At 34.9% G+C, this 19,708-nt stretch overlaps 1 protein-coding gene across 4 annotated transcripts in view; it reads left to right on the top strand.

Annotated features, from left to right (window-relative positions):
• Positions 1–19,495, top strand: part of LOC130048042 (uncharacterized) — a 68,391-nt gene extending 48,896 nt beyond the window's left edge. For all 4 annotated transcript variants that reach the window (XM_056144036.1, XM_056144033.1, XM_056144034.1 and 1 more), the window contains 2 exons: positions 2,816–2,901; positions 17,241–19,495. In XM_056144036.1, coding sequence (XP_056000011.1) covers positions 2,816–2,901; positions 17,241–18,410 — 1,256 coding nt within the window. In that variant the 3' untranslated portion in view covers positions 18,411–19,495. The remainder of the gene's footprint in view (positions 1–2,815; positions 2,902–17,240) is intronic.
• Positions 19,496–19,708: the final 213 nt, after the last annotated feature.

Raw genomic sequence — 19,708 nt, 5'->3', positions numbered from 1 at the left:
GATTCGGAGGGCCTCGAAAGCGATTTTTTGTCGTGTAAATAAAGATAAAAAAAATTGCAAGGGGGGGGGTGTTACAATGTCAATATAGCTTTAGATTATGCATATATTTTATTTAGATTATGACAACATCGATCGTATTCTTTCAGGTTTAAAAGAAATCATAGGGAAAACATAACAAAAATATGTGACTGTCAGTACATGTAGCAAACAAAAATTTGCATTTTGTTGAATAGGAGATTCGATATTTGTACCCATCATTAATGATCAGAAATCACACAAAAGAAATGGCCTACAATAGATACATTGAAAGTTGGCAACACGATTTAACATCATAATCTGTAATATTTGCAGAAATCTCACGGGAATTACTGAACGACTGTGTGCCATAACGCAATGTGCATGAAGAGTTTACGACTTCGCGATGTAGGCCTATAGAACTATAAGCATTTTCTCCCCCGAGCGTTGTCCTGTATAAAACCGGCTTGTTTGTATTATTGCGATTCGTATGTTGTTTTTTAATTCTAATTTTTTTTCTTTCAAACAATCAGTCCTAATACGGTCTACAAAATTCACCAAAATACCATCGGGTTCGTTGAATGTGTGATTACGTTCGTGACTCATGAATAACGTTTCTAACGTTAGTTGACGTGGTCTGGAGAATTGTATGAAAAATGTAAATATTTGAAAAAATATGCATGATCTTGACCTTTGACAAATTCAAGGTCAAAGAAGTAAGAAACTTCAGCTGATTATCTCTCATCTGTCATAGTATCGATAACGAACAGTGATCAATCTCATAACTCCTATAAGCAATGCAAAATAGATAGTTGGGCAAACACGGACCCCTGGAGACACCAGAGGTGCGACCAGGTGTGTAGGAGGATCAAACAACCCCTGTCGATCGATGAAACCCGCTGTGGGCCCTTTCACTGCAAAACCGGGAGGATCCAGATTAGAATAGGTCCTCAGTACCCTTGATTGTCCTAAGAATTAGCGGCTTTCGGATGAAACCGCACAAACTGAGGCCCCAAGTCACAACAGATGTGGTACGATAAAGACCCCCCCCCCCCCCCCCCCCGCTCATAAAAGGCAACAATGGTAATGTCTCCATATGAGTGAAAAATTCTTGAGCGGGAGGATAAAGATATACCAGTAATTTTTAAAATAAGTATATCATCAACGTATGGATCTGCCTATCAATGTATTTGATCAGTCAACAAAAGGATGATTACTCCTACTAGGCATCTGATCAAATTTCTGATATGTCAAGGAGTCCACGTTTTGGGGGAATTCATCCGAAGAACCGCCCCATGTAGTCTTAAAAACTTGACAAATGTGCTACAGCATTGCAAGAATGACAAAATTATACATTATGGAATTTGACAATTTTCTATTGGAGTAAGGTGGGGGGGGGGTGAAATGTATCCTACTAAAGTGTAAATAATGAAGTGATGAAAATATAAAGCCATTTTATCTGATTTTGTTTCTATAATTTCTATTGTGATGTACATTTGACCGACTACATAACGTCTACATGCCAAACTTTAAAGCTTCAAAAATCAAGTTCAATGTGGGTTTTTCCCACTTTCATTTGGACACCAGTTTCTTTGTTAATCAATAGTTATTACCTTTTAATTGGTCAATCGCTCAGTATATTCACTAAGTCTGAGAAAACAAATAACAAATTAAACAATGCCATACTCTGACATCTAAAACTATTTTTTTTAAAAATGGCACTCTGAAAACAGCACAATTTTATTTATTGTTTCCTCTTTGCTATATCTAATTCTGATGAAACTACTCCTCTATCTCCTGAAACACCAATGCATAGCATGACGACATCAACAATAGTAGTATACTTTATATAGTTGTAAAAATCCCTTTGATCTGTTATCGTACATAGTTGTTGAATATCTGAGAATGACCCCGATGGCAATGAAATAAGATGTGATAAAAATTTATTGAAATTATTACATCCCCTATGAAAAATATGGGTAACATAGCTAAGAAATTGATAATATTCTGACGCAGATTTAAAAATCACACTAATTTTGGTTTCGCATTTAACATCTATTGGATTTGAAAAATGCACTATTCCTTTTGCTTAAACGCAAACACTAACGCAGACAAGCTCAGTTGTGTCTGAAACATAGATTAAACTTGGAATCAAACATTTTATTTTTCAATTTTATTAATTTTTCTATACCTCAACCAATCGCCCCAATTTCAAATTTTGAGATTCTGTAATCCAATTAATACAAATAAGAGATTTGCCTTTTATATCTAAAACATTAGGGTTCAAATGCTCTGCATCGAGTTTAGAAATAATGAGTGCAGGCATGATCCTACACCAATGTCACATATTTCATTGATATAATTATTTGACGCATTGTATGACAAGAGAAAGTCTAAAGTATATAATCAGGCCTGTACTTTACTTCTGCTTTAAAAAATATATTTCACAATGGTTAGTTATGAAACTACAAATACAGAAGTATTGAGTATGATTTCTCCTTGGTTGAATTTCACAGGAGTTTGCATATACCCTTTTTTCATGCAACCTAAAGCTCTTCGTGTAGTACGTGTAGAATTTTATGTGTTGAAACATACCATTTTTTCATGCAACCTAAAGCTCTTCATTTCTCATTCTATCTAGTATGTGTAGAAGTTTATAGAAATTATCGTATATCATTTTAAACGCAGACTAAATACTTTTCTCGAGCTATGTAGCACATTTAAAATATAATGTGTTGACAGCCTAAAGCCCTACTTTTCTCGAGCTATGTAGTACATAAAGAATTTTATGTGTTGACAGCCCGAGTCCATGTGTCAGGTGCGAAAGGTGAGAAGCCTCACAGAGAAGGCGTCAGGAAGGAAGCCACAGTCAAATTTGTGCAATATGTAAGTACCACCAGTTGATGTTTTTCAATGTTTTACATAGAAACACTGTATACCAATGTTTGTCCCACCCTAGATTCAGACCTCTATCCTGGGGATCCTGAAATTTGCAATTTTGTAGCGGCCTTCCCGCTCTACATCACTAAGCATTTATTTATTTTGTAAACTTGTATGGTTGTTTTCAGAAGATCTTTTTAAAAATGGGTATATTTTTGGCAGTTTTTGCCCTGAACCTAAGCGGGCAAGAGTCGTGAAATTCACAATTCATGTTCCTCGTGTCCAAATGATACTTTATACCAAATTGGAAAAGAATTGGAACGGCATTTAACAAGAACATGAAATGATCAATTATTTACGTACGACAACAGACGCCGACAAATTGCAAAAGGTCAACTAAGTTTACTCAGGAGACCTAAAATTGATAAGCAGTGTGTAACTTACCATCACACCAACAATCCAATATTAAGTATCCCTTTTCGTAGACAACGAGAAGATCACTGGACCAGGACCCTAGGCACTGCATTTCCATATGGATGCAATGATAATGTATATGATGTGGAAAATTTGACTAGTCCATCAGGAAATAATGTGATGGGATTCTTTCCCAATATTCAAAGACGGAAACGCAGTCATGGACATCGTTCATATAAATGACCAGGTATAAATGATGTCATGTTTGATTCACTTTTGCCTTACGTCAACAGACAATTAGGTTCGCGTCATATTCGTACAAAACTTTACTCTGTTCCATTGAGAGTTTTACATACGTTATTTAAAGAAGCCACAGTTAGTCTATACTTGGATTTGTCAACACCTGAATATAGACTGAAATCTATGATTATGGATATTGCCAATCACAGGCTCTTTAAACCAGCATGGGTCATGGATGATATTCCTTCCAAATCATGCCGCCAGTTTCTTAAGCTCAAATTTACAAACAAAGGAATAGATGCCGTCAAGATAAGCAACATTCTTCGTCATTAAAGGGTTCAGTCGTGTATTCCAACTTATTTCAAGTCCAAGTCTACACCCTGTATTTCCTACAACTATACGTCTACTATTGCATCCAAACTTTTCAATTATAAACAAAATTTGCAGTGCCTAGATATAGACATCTTATACGTAATCCACCAACGTGATCTTGTTCTTCATCTTCTTTCAACTATAGTCCAAGTGGGCATGTCATCACTGGTGATGTTGATATAGTTGAAAATGAGGACATCAAATCACTTATTCTAAAAGGTCCTAAATACAGAGAACATCGGTCTTTCAGTTGGCGACAGACCTTCATCTCTATTATGAATTATCTCGACGATTATGCCAGACGATGGGCTAAATATGAAAAAGAACTTGATACATTATGAGAATTGGTTAAAAGCATAAGAGGAAAATTTAAATGCCGCATTAGACATATCAAAACAAAAGTACGTACTATCTATCCTTTTCTGTTTAGTAAACCCGAAGTGATAAAAGAATTAAATAGGTTACATGAGGAAAATGCTTTGGTTCCAGCTGACAAAGCTTGTAACAACATTGTTTTTGTATCTAAGGTTCATTATTGCAACTGTATTTTAAACGATCTTGACATTAATTTCACTTTTTGTAATCGTACTTATACTCTAACTGCCTTTTCAAAACATGAAATTCTTCAAAACCATGCTTCAGTTTTAAACTCATTTAATATTCCAGTCATTGTGTCGAATGAATATGAGTTACCGTACCTATACTGGATTCCTAAACTACATAAAAACCCTTACAAACAAAGATACATTGCTGGATCCTGTAAGTGCTCTACCAAACCCCTATCTTTGCTCCTCATGAAAATATTAACAGATGTGAAGGATAAACTTCAAACTTACTGTGCGACTTCATATGCTAGAAGTGGTGTCAATCAAATGTGGATTTTAAAAAATTCTAAAGAACTTTAAGTAAACTTGAAATCGCAGAATTTTTCAACACATATGACTTTTCAACACTTTACACGACCATTCCTCACGATCAATTAAAGACTAGGCTTTTTGACATCATAGACAGTTGCTTCTTGAACAAAAATGGAAAACGGAAATATTTATATCTAGTGATCAGTCATCCAAAAAATTACTTTGTTAAACACCACTCTGATTCTACGCACAAGTACTCTGAAGTTGAAATAAAAAATATGCTAGAGTTCCTCTTTGATAATATATTCGTGGTCTTTGGTGATCAGGTCTTCCAAAAGTCTGTTGAAATTCCAATGGACACGAATTGTGCTCCTTTGTTAGCTGACCTGTTTCCATATTCATATGAAGCAGAACTTTTTCAAAAACTTCTACGTGAGAAGAAAATTTTTTTGCTGTGGCGTTCAATTCGACATTTAGAAATATCGACGACGTTTTGTCTATTAACAATAATAAATACCATTCATATGTCGATTCGATATATCCCTGTGTGCTCGAAATAAAAGACACCACAGAGTCGTCCAGTTCTGCTTGATACTTAGAGATTTTATTGAAAGTAGATATTAAAGGGATATGATGCTGAGGTGAAAGTAATTAGATTCTTCAGAAATCATTTTAGCATAGAAAGGAGGTTTCTCATGTTTAAAAAATGACAATTTTTATATATCTTTATGTGTTCCTTTCCATGGAAACAACCCCTGAACCTGACAATGTTGACAAAAACACAAAAGGCTAAAATTTAGCAGTTGTAGATCCAAAAATATGTGCAACAAACAAATTGTAATATGAATACATTTAATGACCATCATACAAACAGCCTACGTGCAGACACCATGATGTGTAAACATTTTCTACGTAACAATAAAACAAATTACCCACAATTCAGTCCGAATTTCCTCAGCGCCTCAAAAAATTGCTTTTTGAGGATAGAGTTTTCTAGGACTCTAGTCAAAACCATTTACTGAATGTAATTAGATTTTGATTATTTTACTGCGATTTAAAGATGGTATCCATAGCTACAGGACAAACTGAAAATATTGGATAAAAAGATATGATGAACTGAAGGTCATCTGAGGTATTATGATACTTGGGGTTACATGTATTATAGATGATCCAATGATAATTCACAAGACGCAGACAGTACTGGCTACATGTCAGGTAGAGGTATATATGTGAGCAGTACTACATGTACCTATATGCCAACAAAATGTTTAGTCCTCGGGTAAAGATATTTTTCAATTATTTTTGTTATTTACGAAATATCGAAATACCATACAAACTTTTTATTGATACTCTGGCATAATAAAAAAATAATTTAAAAAAATTGCAGATTTTTGTTTCCCCTAAGTTTGTTATCGTTCAATTTGGCTATACTTTTAAAATTGTGCAAGATTATGTTTGACGTAATGCGACTCCGTCTTTCATCTATAGTTTGAATAGAATACACATGTCTAGAAATATATAATAACATGCGGTACCGTTACATCTGTCAAACTCTGTCTGCTGTCAACGTAAACATGGCGTCGAAAATCATGCGCTTATGTCGTTACCTCACATTTGCTAAAAACACGTCATAACGGCATTCATACAAAATTATTTAATCAAAATAAGGCCCCAACTGTTATGATTTCTGGTTTTGTATTTCGAAAACATTACTTTAGTTAAAGTCATCATCAATGTATGCCACGACAATCATGACCTGAGTACCTTAGTTTGAGTTGCGCAGTGACTTCAAAAACATCACAATCACATCCCCTTAACGGCAAACTGACAACTCAACTGTATGACAAATGGGATGATTTCAGCTTCTCCATCGTCAACTTCCCATATTCATAAAGTAATATTCCATTATCACCTGCATATGGTGTTTTCATTTCTCAACTGATTCGATACGCAAGAGCTTGTTCTGCGTATGGTAAGTTTTTAAATCGAGGCAAGCTACTGACAAACAAGTTGATGGTTCAGGGGTTTCAATAGTCTCGATTGAAGTCAGCATTTTGCGAATTATATGGTCGTTATAACGATCTAGTTCGTCAATACAACCTATCATTGGGTCAAATGCTGTCTGACGTGTTTCATAGCAATTGTTAGGCCGTTCTTGGCACACTGATTTTGACTACGAACTAATATTGGTGAATATTGGCACAAGTTGGCTGTTAAAATGCACGAGCTTGCGATTGCGATTTGACAGCCAACGAGTGCCAATATTCACCAATATAAGTTTAATAACCCTTTTATTATATAGCTAAAGTACTTAGTTATCAAATTATATCCCTTTTCACTCAAAATACTCCAAAATAGACGAGAATTCATCAATATTGGTATCTAAGGTGAAAGTGTGCAATATCAGCGTGCATTTCTTAACTGCTGAATATTAAACCCGTCATTGATGCATGAAGCAAACCGATTTTGTGAATGGGGACATCATAATTTATGTACAGTAAAACATTTTGTGTAAGTAAATATCAAATACCGGCTCTGTCAGATTCGGAGGACTGTCGTCTGCCATTTTGGCTTGTTTACGTCTTTACGGTAAGGTCAATATTGAACGCTTATACTCGGAATGTTTTGGGCGCACACAATTTACGCAATGCAAAGTTAGGGTTCAATAAATTCTCAGGATGTTGAACGCTAACATTTTTTAGATTTTACGCAGATTTTATAATAGACTATTCATTAGCTATATAATAATTGTAAATTATTAAATTAGGAATAACAATATATCTTTTTCATTCAGTTTATTTTTAAAAGCACAAAACAGAACACTTCACTTACCTCAACACTAGCATAAATTGGTCCATGATAACTCATCGGGAAAAATTCATCAATACGACAGCTCATCCATAGGACAATTCTTCGATACAAATCATAGAATGGACATCTCATAGATACGTCCGTCTGTCCGGCTGTCTCTCTGTCACAAAATCTGGTGAACGTTTCCCCTCCTAAATGGATTATTGGATAGACTTGAAATTTTGTACAATGCTTCATTGTCATTTGAAAATGTGCATATTGTAGGGAAAGGAGGATCCAATTATTTTCCTAAATGTTATAGTGGATCTAAGAGGGGTGGATGATGTAAATTAGTTTGTGAACACTTCTCTTCCTATATGGGGTATCGGATGGACTTGAAACTTTGTACAATGTTTCATTGTCATTTGTAGATGTGCATATTGTAGGGAAAGGAAGGTCCAATTATTTTCCTAAAAGTTATAGTGGATCTAAGAGGGGTGGAGGATGCAAAATAGTTTGTGAACACTTCTATATGGCTTATCTGATAGATTTGAAACCTTGTGCAATGCTTCATTGTCATTTGTAGTTGTGCAAATTTGTGGGACGGGAAAATCCAATCATTTTCGTAAAAGTTATAGTGGATCTAAGACGGATGGAGGATATTACAATAGCTTGTGAACGCTTATCCTGTATGGGTTATCAGATAGACTTGAAATTTTGTACGATACTTCAATGCCATTTGCAGATGTGCATATTGTAGGGACAGGAGGATCCAATTGTTTTTCTTAAAGTTATAGTGGATCTGAGGGGTGGATGGCGTACAATAGTTTGTGAACACTTCTCCTATGTAGTTATGGATGTTCATAATGTCTATGTTCCTGCTCATGATGTCTCCTCCATACAATGCAGTACATTAAGGGGAGGAGGTTTCATTTGGAACACTTCCAATTTTGGGAGCTGGGGAGACATTAGTTTTTCATAAAACCAATATCTAGTTTATATAATTTCCATTTTTCTACCCTTGAAGAAAGTGAATATACTATAGAATATATGTTTTTGTTTCTTGGGAAGATCGATTTCTTTACCACGCATACACTTACAACCATATCCGTTTTGGATTATTTTAAAACTTCTTTTAAAGAGAATGCCGGGTGCAAAACACCCACAACACACGACAAGGTCTATGTCAACCTTCTAAAAATATCGTGCACGAATCATTGGCTAACATGCGTTGATATAACTTCCAGTAGTCAATGGAGTAGCGGGGTTGTTCGATTGACTTGTTTGAAAAATTTTGTAATGACCGATGAAGGACGTTCATTCTCTCTCTCTCTCTCTCTCATTCTCTCTCTCTCTCTCATTCTCTCTCATTCTCTCTCTCTCTCTCTCTCTCTCTCTCTCTCTCTCTCTCTCTGTGTGTGTGTGTGTGTGTGTGTGTATTTTATCATTATTCAATAAAAGTGACGTATATGACTTGTCGCGTCGGTGAGTTTAACTTCCGATTAGTTGATTTACGGTGAGTTGTACCCTTCGGTGAGCTGTCGTTCGATGATCTGTCCGGTACAGGCACAAAAATCACACAATGTACACATTATACTGTGGTGAACACGTATAAAAACATAATTATTGTATCACGTTTATGGAATCCAGTTGGTAAATTCCAGTAGCCTTTCCCCTACGGGAAAACAAAACTATATAGTAGATCTTCCCCCATGGTAGGATTACTCCCCCCTCACGTTTATGGTTTTGATTTTAGAAAACTGACTATGGAAAGGCAGTCGGGCTTTGTACAACAAATATTGATATTGCATGGATTTGAGTATCGAAAAGTATATGCTGCCGATAGTTTGAATGTAGATACATATACATGCATTTTAATATAGACAAATTTTAGAGATATGCTTTACGGTATTGGTACACATGTATAAGAAACACACACACACCCTCCCACCCACACACTCACACACCCATACACACGCATATATATAAATAGAGAGACAGAGGAGGAGGAAGAGGAGGAGGAGGAGAGAGAGAGAGAGAGAGAGAGAGAGAGAGAGAGAGAGAGAGAGAATTAGCTAGTTCACAATTGTAATTTGCATTCTCATTGAAAACATGCTCAAGGGTAGGATATCTGTATTTTCGAGTACAATTTATCTATAGAGAGTACATGTACATTATTAATTTGATTTGTCGGTATTTCTAATGTTATATCCATGTTTGAACACATATAATGAAAAGCGCATATAATTATTAGAAATTTTGATCATGAATAGAGAAATTTTACGGGCCTCCACGAGGCGGTCGGTATGGATACGCAAGTTGAAAGTAGCTGTGCGTTTCAACTGCGCTATTCTAACACATCGTTTGTGAAGTAGAAGTGTTTCTTAGCAAAGAATGTGTCCATGTATTAAGAAAAACTTATAAGTCAGAACAAAAATAAAGGAAGAAAACGCTTCCCGATAACCATGGTAACGCAAAGTCTGAACTGCGGAACAAAAGGCATTATGTAAAAAGAAATATTGGATGTACCATCATTTTACGTACCTTTTATATTCTCATGAGGATTCATTTTCAATGTTTTGAAATAATGAATGTGCAATGCATTATCATTATTGTCTAAAACATGTTTACTTCGAATTTTTAGATGAAGCAAATGGTTTGAGGCCGTTCTTTTGACACTTTGGTCATTTTTATTTGTTTGTATATGTTTATCATTAGGGCACCTGCAAAACCACGAAACGAAATCGAAACGAGCCTAGGCCTACGTAGGAACGAAACGAAACCAACCTAAGTCAGGGGTGGATTCATGTAACATTTCCAGGGGGTCCAAATATTTTAGGTATAGCCCGAATTTCCCCAGGGGGTCCAACATTTTGGGGTGCAGATATATAGTAAAAAATTGAAATTTCAAAATTCCATAGGGAAGGGGGTACTGCGCAAAAGATTTTAATACAAGATGGACGAAATATTAACCCTATTCTTCGTTTTCATTTTTTAAAACAATCTAGGATCTTTTGGGATACCAGATACGTGTAATATACATGTATGAACATGATTGATTTTCTATTCTGTGATTGATTTGCTATTTTGTGATGTTTAGTATTTTGTCTTAGGTATGATTGATTTGCTATGTTGTGATGTTTAGTAATTTGTGTCATCTGTGATTGATTGTTATTCTGTGATAGTTAGTATTTGGTGTCGGCAGGGAATGATTTGCTATTCTGTGATGCGTAGTATTTTGTGTTAGCTATGATTAATTTGCTATTTTGTGATGTTTATTATTTTGTGTTAGCTATGATTAATTTGCTATGCTGTGATGTTTATCATTTTGTGTTAGCTAGAATTAATTTGCTATCTCATAATGTTTAGTATTTTGCTTTAGATAGAATTGATTTGCTATTCTGTGATGTTTAGTATTTAGTGTCAGCTAGAATTGATTTGCTATTATGCAAGGTGAAGATAACGAACAGTGATCAATCTCATAACTCCTACAAGCAATACAAAATAGATAGTTGGGCACACACGGACCCATGGACACACCAGAGGTGGGATCAGGTGTCTAGGAGGAGTAAGCATCCCCTGTTGACCGGTCACACTCGCCGTGAGCTCCATATCCTGATCAGGTAAACGGAGTTATCCGCAGTCAAAATCAGTGTGCCAAGAACGGCTTAACAATCGGTATGAAACACGTCAGACAGCATTTGACCCAATGCAAGGTCGTATTGACGAACTAGATCGTTATAACGACCATAGAATTTGCGAAATGCTGACTTCAATAGAGACTGTTGAAATCCCTGTACCATCAACTTGTTTGTCAGTAGCTTACCTCGATTTAAAAACTGACTATACCCAGAACGAGCTCTTGCATATCGAATTAGTTGAGATAGATAAACACCATATGCAGGTGATAATGGAATATTGCTACATAAATGTGGGAAGTTAACGATGGAGAAGCTGAAATCATCCCGTTTGTCGTAAAGTTGAGTTGTCAGTTTGCCGTTAATGTCTACTTTCAATAAAATATCTAAGTATGAAGCAGAAGTGTTAGCTGTAATTTATTTGCAATTCCCTGATGTTTAGCATTTTGTGTTAACTGTTTTTGATTTCCTATTCTGTGATGTTTAGTATTTTGTGTTAGTTATGATTGATTTCCTATTCTGTGATGTTTAGTATTCTGTGTTAGCTGTAATTGATTTGCTATTCTGTGATGTTTAGTATTTTGTGTTAGCTGTGATTGATTTGTTATTGTGTGATGTTTAGTATTTTGTGTTAGTTATGATTGATTTGTTATTCTGTGATGTTCAGTATTTTGTGTTAGCTGTGAATGATTTGCTATTCTGTGATGTTTAGTATTTTGTGTTAGTTATGATTGATTTCCTATTCTGTGATGTTTAGTATTCTGTGTTAGCTGTAATTGATTTGCTATTCTGTGATGTTTAGTATTTTATGTTAGTTATGATTGATTTGCTATTCTGTGATGTTTAGTATTTGGTGTCAGCTGTGATTGATTTGCTATTCTGTGATGTTCAGTATTTTGTGTTAGCTGTAATTGATTTGCTATTCTGTGATGTTCAGTATTTTGTGTTAGCTGTGAATGATTTGCTATTCTGTGATGTTCAGTATTTTGTGTTAGCTGTGAATGATTTGCTATTCTGTGATGTTCAGTATTTTGTGTTAGCTGTGATTGATTTGCTATTCTGTGATGTTTAATATTTAGTGTTAGCAGGGAATGATTTGCTATTATGTGATGCTTAGTATTTTGTGTTAGCTGTGATTGATTTGCTATTCTGTAATGTTCAGTATTTGGTGTCAGCAGGGAATGATTTGCTATTCTGTGATGCTTAGTATTTTGTGTTAGCTGTGATTAATTTGCTATGGTGTGATGCTTAGTATTTTGTGCTACCTGTGATTGATTTGGTATTCTGTGATGTTTAGTATTGTGTGCTAGATGTGATTGATTTGCTATTTTGTGATGTTTAGTTTTTTGTCTTAGGTATCATTGATTTGCTATGTTGTGATGTTTAGTAAGGACAAGGGACGTTATTGGCTATATACCGCCGAGATTTTTTTTTCATTTTTTTAACTTTCATACTATGCTTAATTATTCTTTTTATTTACACAACTAGGATGTTCTTCTAATCCCACTTACATGAAAATGGCGTAATATTGTATTATGACGCCATGAATATACGCTAAAGATGAGCTGTTTAGCGGAATCTGTTGATTTGAAATAAATTATGAATAAACTTTAGCAAAAACTAATACTTTTGCATGCAACAACCAGATTTATATTTTGCATGTTTAATTATCCATTAATAGTCTTCTTTCATTATCAATATGGTGTCGGTTGTTGGCTGCAAACAATATGAATTTTAAAAAAGAATGAATGCGAAATCGGCTGTTTTCGATACACAAAGTCAATATTTTGCATGTTATAGAACTGAAAAAAAAAATTTTCATGCAACAACCAGATTTATATTTTGCATGTTTAATTATCCATTAATATTCTTCTTTCATTATCAATATGGTGTCAGTTGTTGACTGCAAACATTATTAATTTTAAAAAAGAATGAATGCGGAAATCGGCCGTTTTCGTTACACAATGTCAATATTTTGCATGTTATAGAACTGAAGCAAACTCTTCCATCATTTAACCTCATAAACTTTTACTTTCTTTGCGATTTAATAAATACATGTATGTCCAGTCAAACAATTAATGCGTTACCTAGTTTGCCATAAAAACCTGCACCCAATAAATGCAGATGATGTCTGCCTTTCGAGTCACGGAGGCGGATCAAAAATTCACCGCATGATGAATGGAAATTATTCTACTTTCGTTTTTAAAGGTCACGGGAATAAGTTTGGACGTCCTGTCTTTTCAAAATAAGATTATTTAAGAATAAATTGCATTAAAAAAAATAATAAAATCAAAGACACACCTTTAATAACTCGAATTTATTTTCTTTTTACAAAAATCGGACCAAAATTCGTTCATTTTCGGCAAAAAATACACGAGGTACTGATACGTTATATCTCAAGAGCTAGATAGTTGGGATGTCTGTTACTTTTTTCGCTAAATTTTAAACTATCTTTTATACAAATATATCAAATATAATGCGTTTTTTTTAAAAAGCAGTTTTCTTACATCATTTTTACGTACATGCATGTATGTATATATGATGCATGTTGAAATTAAATATTACTACATTAGTAATTAGATATTGATTCCAAAGGTTCTTAAATCGGTTTAAATTAAAAATAAAATAACAGCAAATCATTATTTATATCTTCCAGCGAGATGTGGTTTCTTTAAAACGTCGAAAACCTGTGATCGATTTGAAACTTCGACCATTGTGGTGGCAGATTTTTTTTCTATATCGCATATGATTGATTGATTGAATATTGTTTAACACCCCCCTTGAGAATATTTCACTCATGGAGACCTCACCACTGCCGGTGAAGGGCTGCACAATTTAGGCCTATGCTCGGCGCTTATGACCATTGAGCAGGGAGGGATCTTTATCGTGCCACACCTGCTGTGACACGGGACCTCAGTTTTTGCGGTCTCATCCGAAGACCGCCCCATTTAGTCGCGTCTTACGACAAGCACGGAGTACTGAGGACTTACTCAAACCCGGATCCCCACGGGTTCATATATACATGTTTATGTAATAGATGCACATTTACAGGTACACATATATAACAAAGGTAATTGGGCAGGATGAACATGTGTATATATACATGTATAGATATAAATATTCAGACACCGTAGTATTGAGGAGGGGTTGCCCCTCCACTTTGAGGGGGGGGGGGGTGTGATGTTGACCATTCCCTTACTATGGGAACTTGACCAGCCTAATGACACTTCAACTTTTATCAATCTTATAAAATATATTATATATGTGTTGTGATGATTGTTACTAAAAGTTTATATTAGTATTGATGTACGCCCCCTCCATGATTAGGAATACTGGAGTATAACCGTAAGGTGATGTAGACCTCTCTCTCTCTCTCTCTCTCTCTCTCTCTCTCTCTCTCTCGTCAAGGTGTTCTGGATAGGCCTGACCCGCACATTGAAAAAACGGAAATACATGCATGATATTTATTAAATTCATTTTTATAAAAGGTTTGTTGTAGTTACATATGCTGTCTCTTGGAAACAGACACGTAGCATCATTTATCGGGGGGGGGGGGGGGTGTCGAAGGATAAGTTGGTAGTTAATTATCAAATGAAAAAAACCTTTCTGCCTGATCTTCGAATTCTTAAATCGTCGGGGGGTGGAGGGTTATCCTTCGCTACATGGGTTCAATTAATAATTTTAAGCCTATTTTTTCTCATTCAATACTACTATCAAGAATATGGGGGGGGGGGGGGGGGTCATTCAATATATCCTTATTCGCATATGAAAATAAGTGCCTGGGAAAAGCAGTTACATATACCACATTGTCTATACATGTACTCAAACAACTCCCCAGAGTCCGTTCTAGATTTGGACTGAATGTCGGTGCATGCAATGATATGCCCACTGACTGATGTATTTTCATTTATCAACGATGAACACTATATGGAGAGAGAGAGAGAGAGAGAGAGAGAGAGAGAGAGAGAGAGAGAGAGAGAGAGTTGGAACTACTTTGTTGACCATTTAGGGGAATGTAAAGATATAAACACGGACACATTTTTGTGAGGCTTTTAAATACATTGGACGCATTTTTGTGAGGTTTTTAAATGCATTTGCTATATGAAATATACCATCTGAAGTTACATGCATATTACTTGACGTGTTTTACTGTACCCAAGAAAATGATATCCCATTCATGCAACATAAATTTGTATCGTTTAGCATATGTACATTTACCACACTTTATTCAATATATTTTGTAAATACCCACAGCATATTTTATTCGAATGTACTGTAACATGTATATTGCATACAGACCTGTTATATAGTCCTTGGTGTACATGGCATAACACGTAATTTTATCCAACTCAATCGACGTTTTTAATCAAAGTGTTAATATTTATGACCAAAATAAAAAACCAGGAAAAAGAAAATTCAAAAGCCATTTTATTTTCCATATTTCATTTGAATAGGCGGACATCGAACAGCACCTTCGAAAATATGATTGCGTTCTACTGAACAATTTTTGACAAATACACGCATTATTTTCCTCACTCTAATTAACACAAGATTCTTCCGCAAAATGTCTATGACCACGATAAAGTTACATGTAAATGAATTATGTATTTTCCATAGCATGCCAGTTTTCAATTGTCTTTGATCTCAATGAGTATTTTTATATAAAAAGTTAAAATTGTAACTTTTAGAAAAATATTCTAGAAGAATCAGGGGACTGTAAATCCTATAAGGTCGATGACGTCGTTCCGAAAAAGCGACCGTCGGAAGATAGCGTCAGAGTTAACAATGCAATATTGTAACGTTATTTTCTCAATATCAGCAACAATTAAATGGTACATGTTATATATGAATGAAACGAGAAAATTATCACCTTTCTACCTGCAAAATATGATCGGTTTTTGAAGCGCGGCCAATTTTGGCCAATAACGTCCCTTGTTCTTTGTGTCATCTGTGAATGATTTGCTATTCTGTGATGTTTAGTATTTAGTGTTAGCTGTGATTGATTTGCTATTCTGTGATGGTTAGTATTTTGTGTTAGCTGTAATTGATTTGCTATTCTGTGATGTTTAGTATTCTGTGTTATCTAGAATTAATTTGTTATCTTATGACTTTTAGTATTTTGTGTTAGCTAGAATTGATTTTTTATTCAGTGATGTTCAGTATTTTGTGTTAGCTGTAATTGATTTGCTATTCTGTGATGTTTAATATTTAGTGTTAGCAGGGAATGATTTGCTATTATGTGATGCTTAGTATTTTGTGTTAGCTATGATTAATTTGCTATTCTGTGATGTTTAGTATTTAGTGTTAGCTGTGATTGATTTGCTATTCTGTAATGTTTAGTATTTGGTGTTAGTTATGATTAATTTGCTATTCTGTGATGTTTAGTAATTTGTGTCAGCTGTGATTAATTTGCTATGGTGTGATGTTTAGTATTTTGTGGTACCTATGATTAATTTGCTATTTTGTGATGTTTAGTATTTTTGGTAGCTAAGATTAATTTACTATTCTGTGATGTTTAGTATTTTGTGTTAGCTATTATTAATTTGGTATTTTGTAATGATTAGTATTTTGTGTTAGCTAGAAATGATTTGTTATTCTGTGATGTTTAGTATTTAGTGTTAGCTGTGATTTATTTGATATTCTGTGATGTTTAGTATTTTGTTTTAGCTCTGGTTGATTTGCTATTCTGTGGTGTTTAGTTTTTTGTGTTAGCTGGGAATAATTTGCTGATCTGTGAAGTTTAGTATTTTGTGTTAGCTGGGATTGATGTTCTATTCTTATATTTTAGCTGGGGTGATTTGCTACTCCCTGAGAAAATGATTCGTTTATTTCTATGTTGTTTATAAGGAATCCAACTTAGGGATGTTGATTACCAGTAGTCATTACTTTAGTATGGTATTGAATTGAATATCGGGTGATAAGGGAAATGTCATTTGATCATAGCTTGTTAGAAAGTCAATTTTCAATGCCACATTTAGTTATATAAATCAAACAACTGATGTACTGTTTGATTGATATTTTGTGGGCCTTCTAGTTTCAGAGAGACGACCATACGAGACAAAACTTATACAGTAGCATATCATTTGACCCTGCCACCTTACAAAGGCCTTTATCTATTCATTCTATTCGTTCTCTGAAAAGAGCGCAATCTGAGAGGAAGAACCTAACCGATGATTATAAAGAAGCTGCTGCAATTGAAGAGATTTCAGACGGTATATCGGAACATGGAGGGTGCATAGAGTGTGTTAAGGTAATTCCAGTAATCTGGGGTGAGGAAATAGAGGAGGGCGACCACATTGTCTTTGCTGAAGCATTATATGATCATCATGGAATTGTCATTTCGAAAAAGAAAGACGGTAATGAAATTGAGATAGTGGAAGCAACAAATACCATTTTCGGAGCAATTGCAGGTATTTTTATCGGGAAGAAAGCGCACGTTCAAAGAACCATCAAGACGTTTAACTTTACAATCGATCACATAAGAATAGTTGTGTACAGAAAACCAAAATTTTCCAAACAAGAAATCGTATGTCGTGCCAAGACGTTTATCAATAAAGGTGAGCCAAATAGGAAGAATTTTGATTATAATATATTAACGAATAATTGTGAGCATTTCGCAACATTCTGCGTCACAGGAAAGAGATTCAGTATTCTGGTCAGAAAATTCGTAATGATTGCATCAATTTTCGTTCGACGTGGATTTCTAGGAATCAGTGATGAAAAGCTTCGAAATGAGAAGGAATTCGAAAACAATATCATATGCAAACAATGTTATGAAGTCAACAAGAAGCTCTTCAGTGCAGAAATTACACCGATATTGCGCCATGATGACGTAAATCTAGGTGATGTCATCAGATATTCCTATTGGAATCTTTGGCACGATGCTGTAGTTCTGAGGATTGTCAAGAAAGATAGCAAGTTTGTGCTCTGTGAAATAGCTCATTATTGTTATTGTGGCCCCTTCTCTCAAAGAGAAATTATCAGAGAGGAATTGAAAATTGATTTCAAGGGCAGTGTCAGTGTTCTTCATTACGAACCCCCGAATTACGATGTTTACGACCCGGAAGTTGTAGTTCACCGGGCAGAACAACGAATGGAAGAGAAATGCTTTGTCTTTTTCTCCAATGATTCCAGTCACTATGCTCGCTGGTGCAAGTTAAAACTAGTACGGCAATCTTCAATGGTGATGGAGACTGCGGTGTAGAAGGTATCGGCGTTAGAATGTGATTTAGAATATTTTTCCATGCATGATTCTACTGCACGATGTGTAACTGACATTCGGTACATGCTATTTTGTAGATTACGGTGTGTAGATGTATATTGTCTGTGAGTTTTATATGAAGTGGGTTTTTTTCTAATGGACATACATTGTATTTTCGGCAAAATTAAGGGCACAAGAATTTGATATTTTTATGTAATTGATAGATTTCCGGACTTTTTCACCATGCTTGAAGATATTAGACTGATTTTAAGTTTGTAGGTGTGTATTATGATTATTTGACTTTCTAGGCTGTCAATCCTTTGTTTGAAGAGTGGATCCACTTTTTCTTTTGTGGTTTACTTTCTTTCGTCTTTTTGAACCCATGCTTTATTTCACAGTACTTGATGAGATATCTCACCGGGTACGAGTTAATTCTTGCACTGATTACCATCTTTGATTAACCCGTCCTCGTTTAAGAAGAATTACGTCACCCATCATCACTTCGCGCTTCAGCCCATTGGACAATAGGACTTGATCTGATTTGCTCCCTAGAAAACATTAATTATGTAACTTGCAGAGTATATACAACTGTACTTTTGTAAATTTAGTGCTATGTATTTTGTACATATTTGACGTTTTCGTTTATCCTGATATTGAAATGAAAGGTGAAGATAACGAACAGTGATCAATCCCATAAACTCTATAAGCAATAAAAAAAAAATATAGTTGGGCAAACACAGACCCCTGGATACACCAGAAGTGGGATAAGATGCCTGGGAGGAGTAAGTATCCCCTGTCGACCGGTCACACCCACCGTGAGCCCTATATCCTGATCAGGTAAACGGAGTTATACGTAGTTATAATCAGTGTGAAATATATTTTTTTTCCAGGTGTTTACATTGGCATTTTACTGTTTAATTTCAACAATGTGAACTTTGCACTTTGTTAATTGTCTGATTATTTGTTAAAACAACGGTTAATAATGCGTAACAATTGTTTTTAAATGTCAATTTCTGATACTGATAAATTGTTTTGATTTAATGATCAATGTTATTAACTTCTATCACTGAAATAAAGAGTTCAATATGGTTTGTTTTGTATATCAAGGAGGAATGATGATGCATAAAAAATACATTTTCTAAATCTTTATTATATCATGATACATGACAGTCAGAAGAAGACATTTTGATCACCTTCCAACATCAAATTTTGATTAATGAAATGAATTATGGAAATACGATTAACTTACCTAAGTTTTGTCAGTGGTATATTCAAAAACATGGTTTGCAAATGTATTTACT

This window comes from Ostrea edulis, chromosome 7 (assembly GCF_947568905.1).
Source record: "Ostrea edulis chromosome 7, xbOstEdul1.1, whole genome shotgun sequence".
NCBI lineage: Eukaryota > Metazoa > Mollusca > Bivalvia > Ostreida > Ostreidae > Ostrea > Ostrea edulis.
The sequence above is the reverse complement of the archived record's forward strand: the minus strand, read 5'-3'. Positions and strand labels throughout refer to the sequence as shown.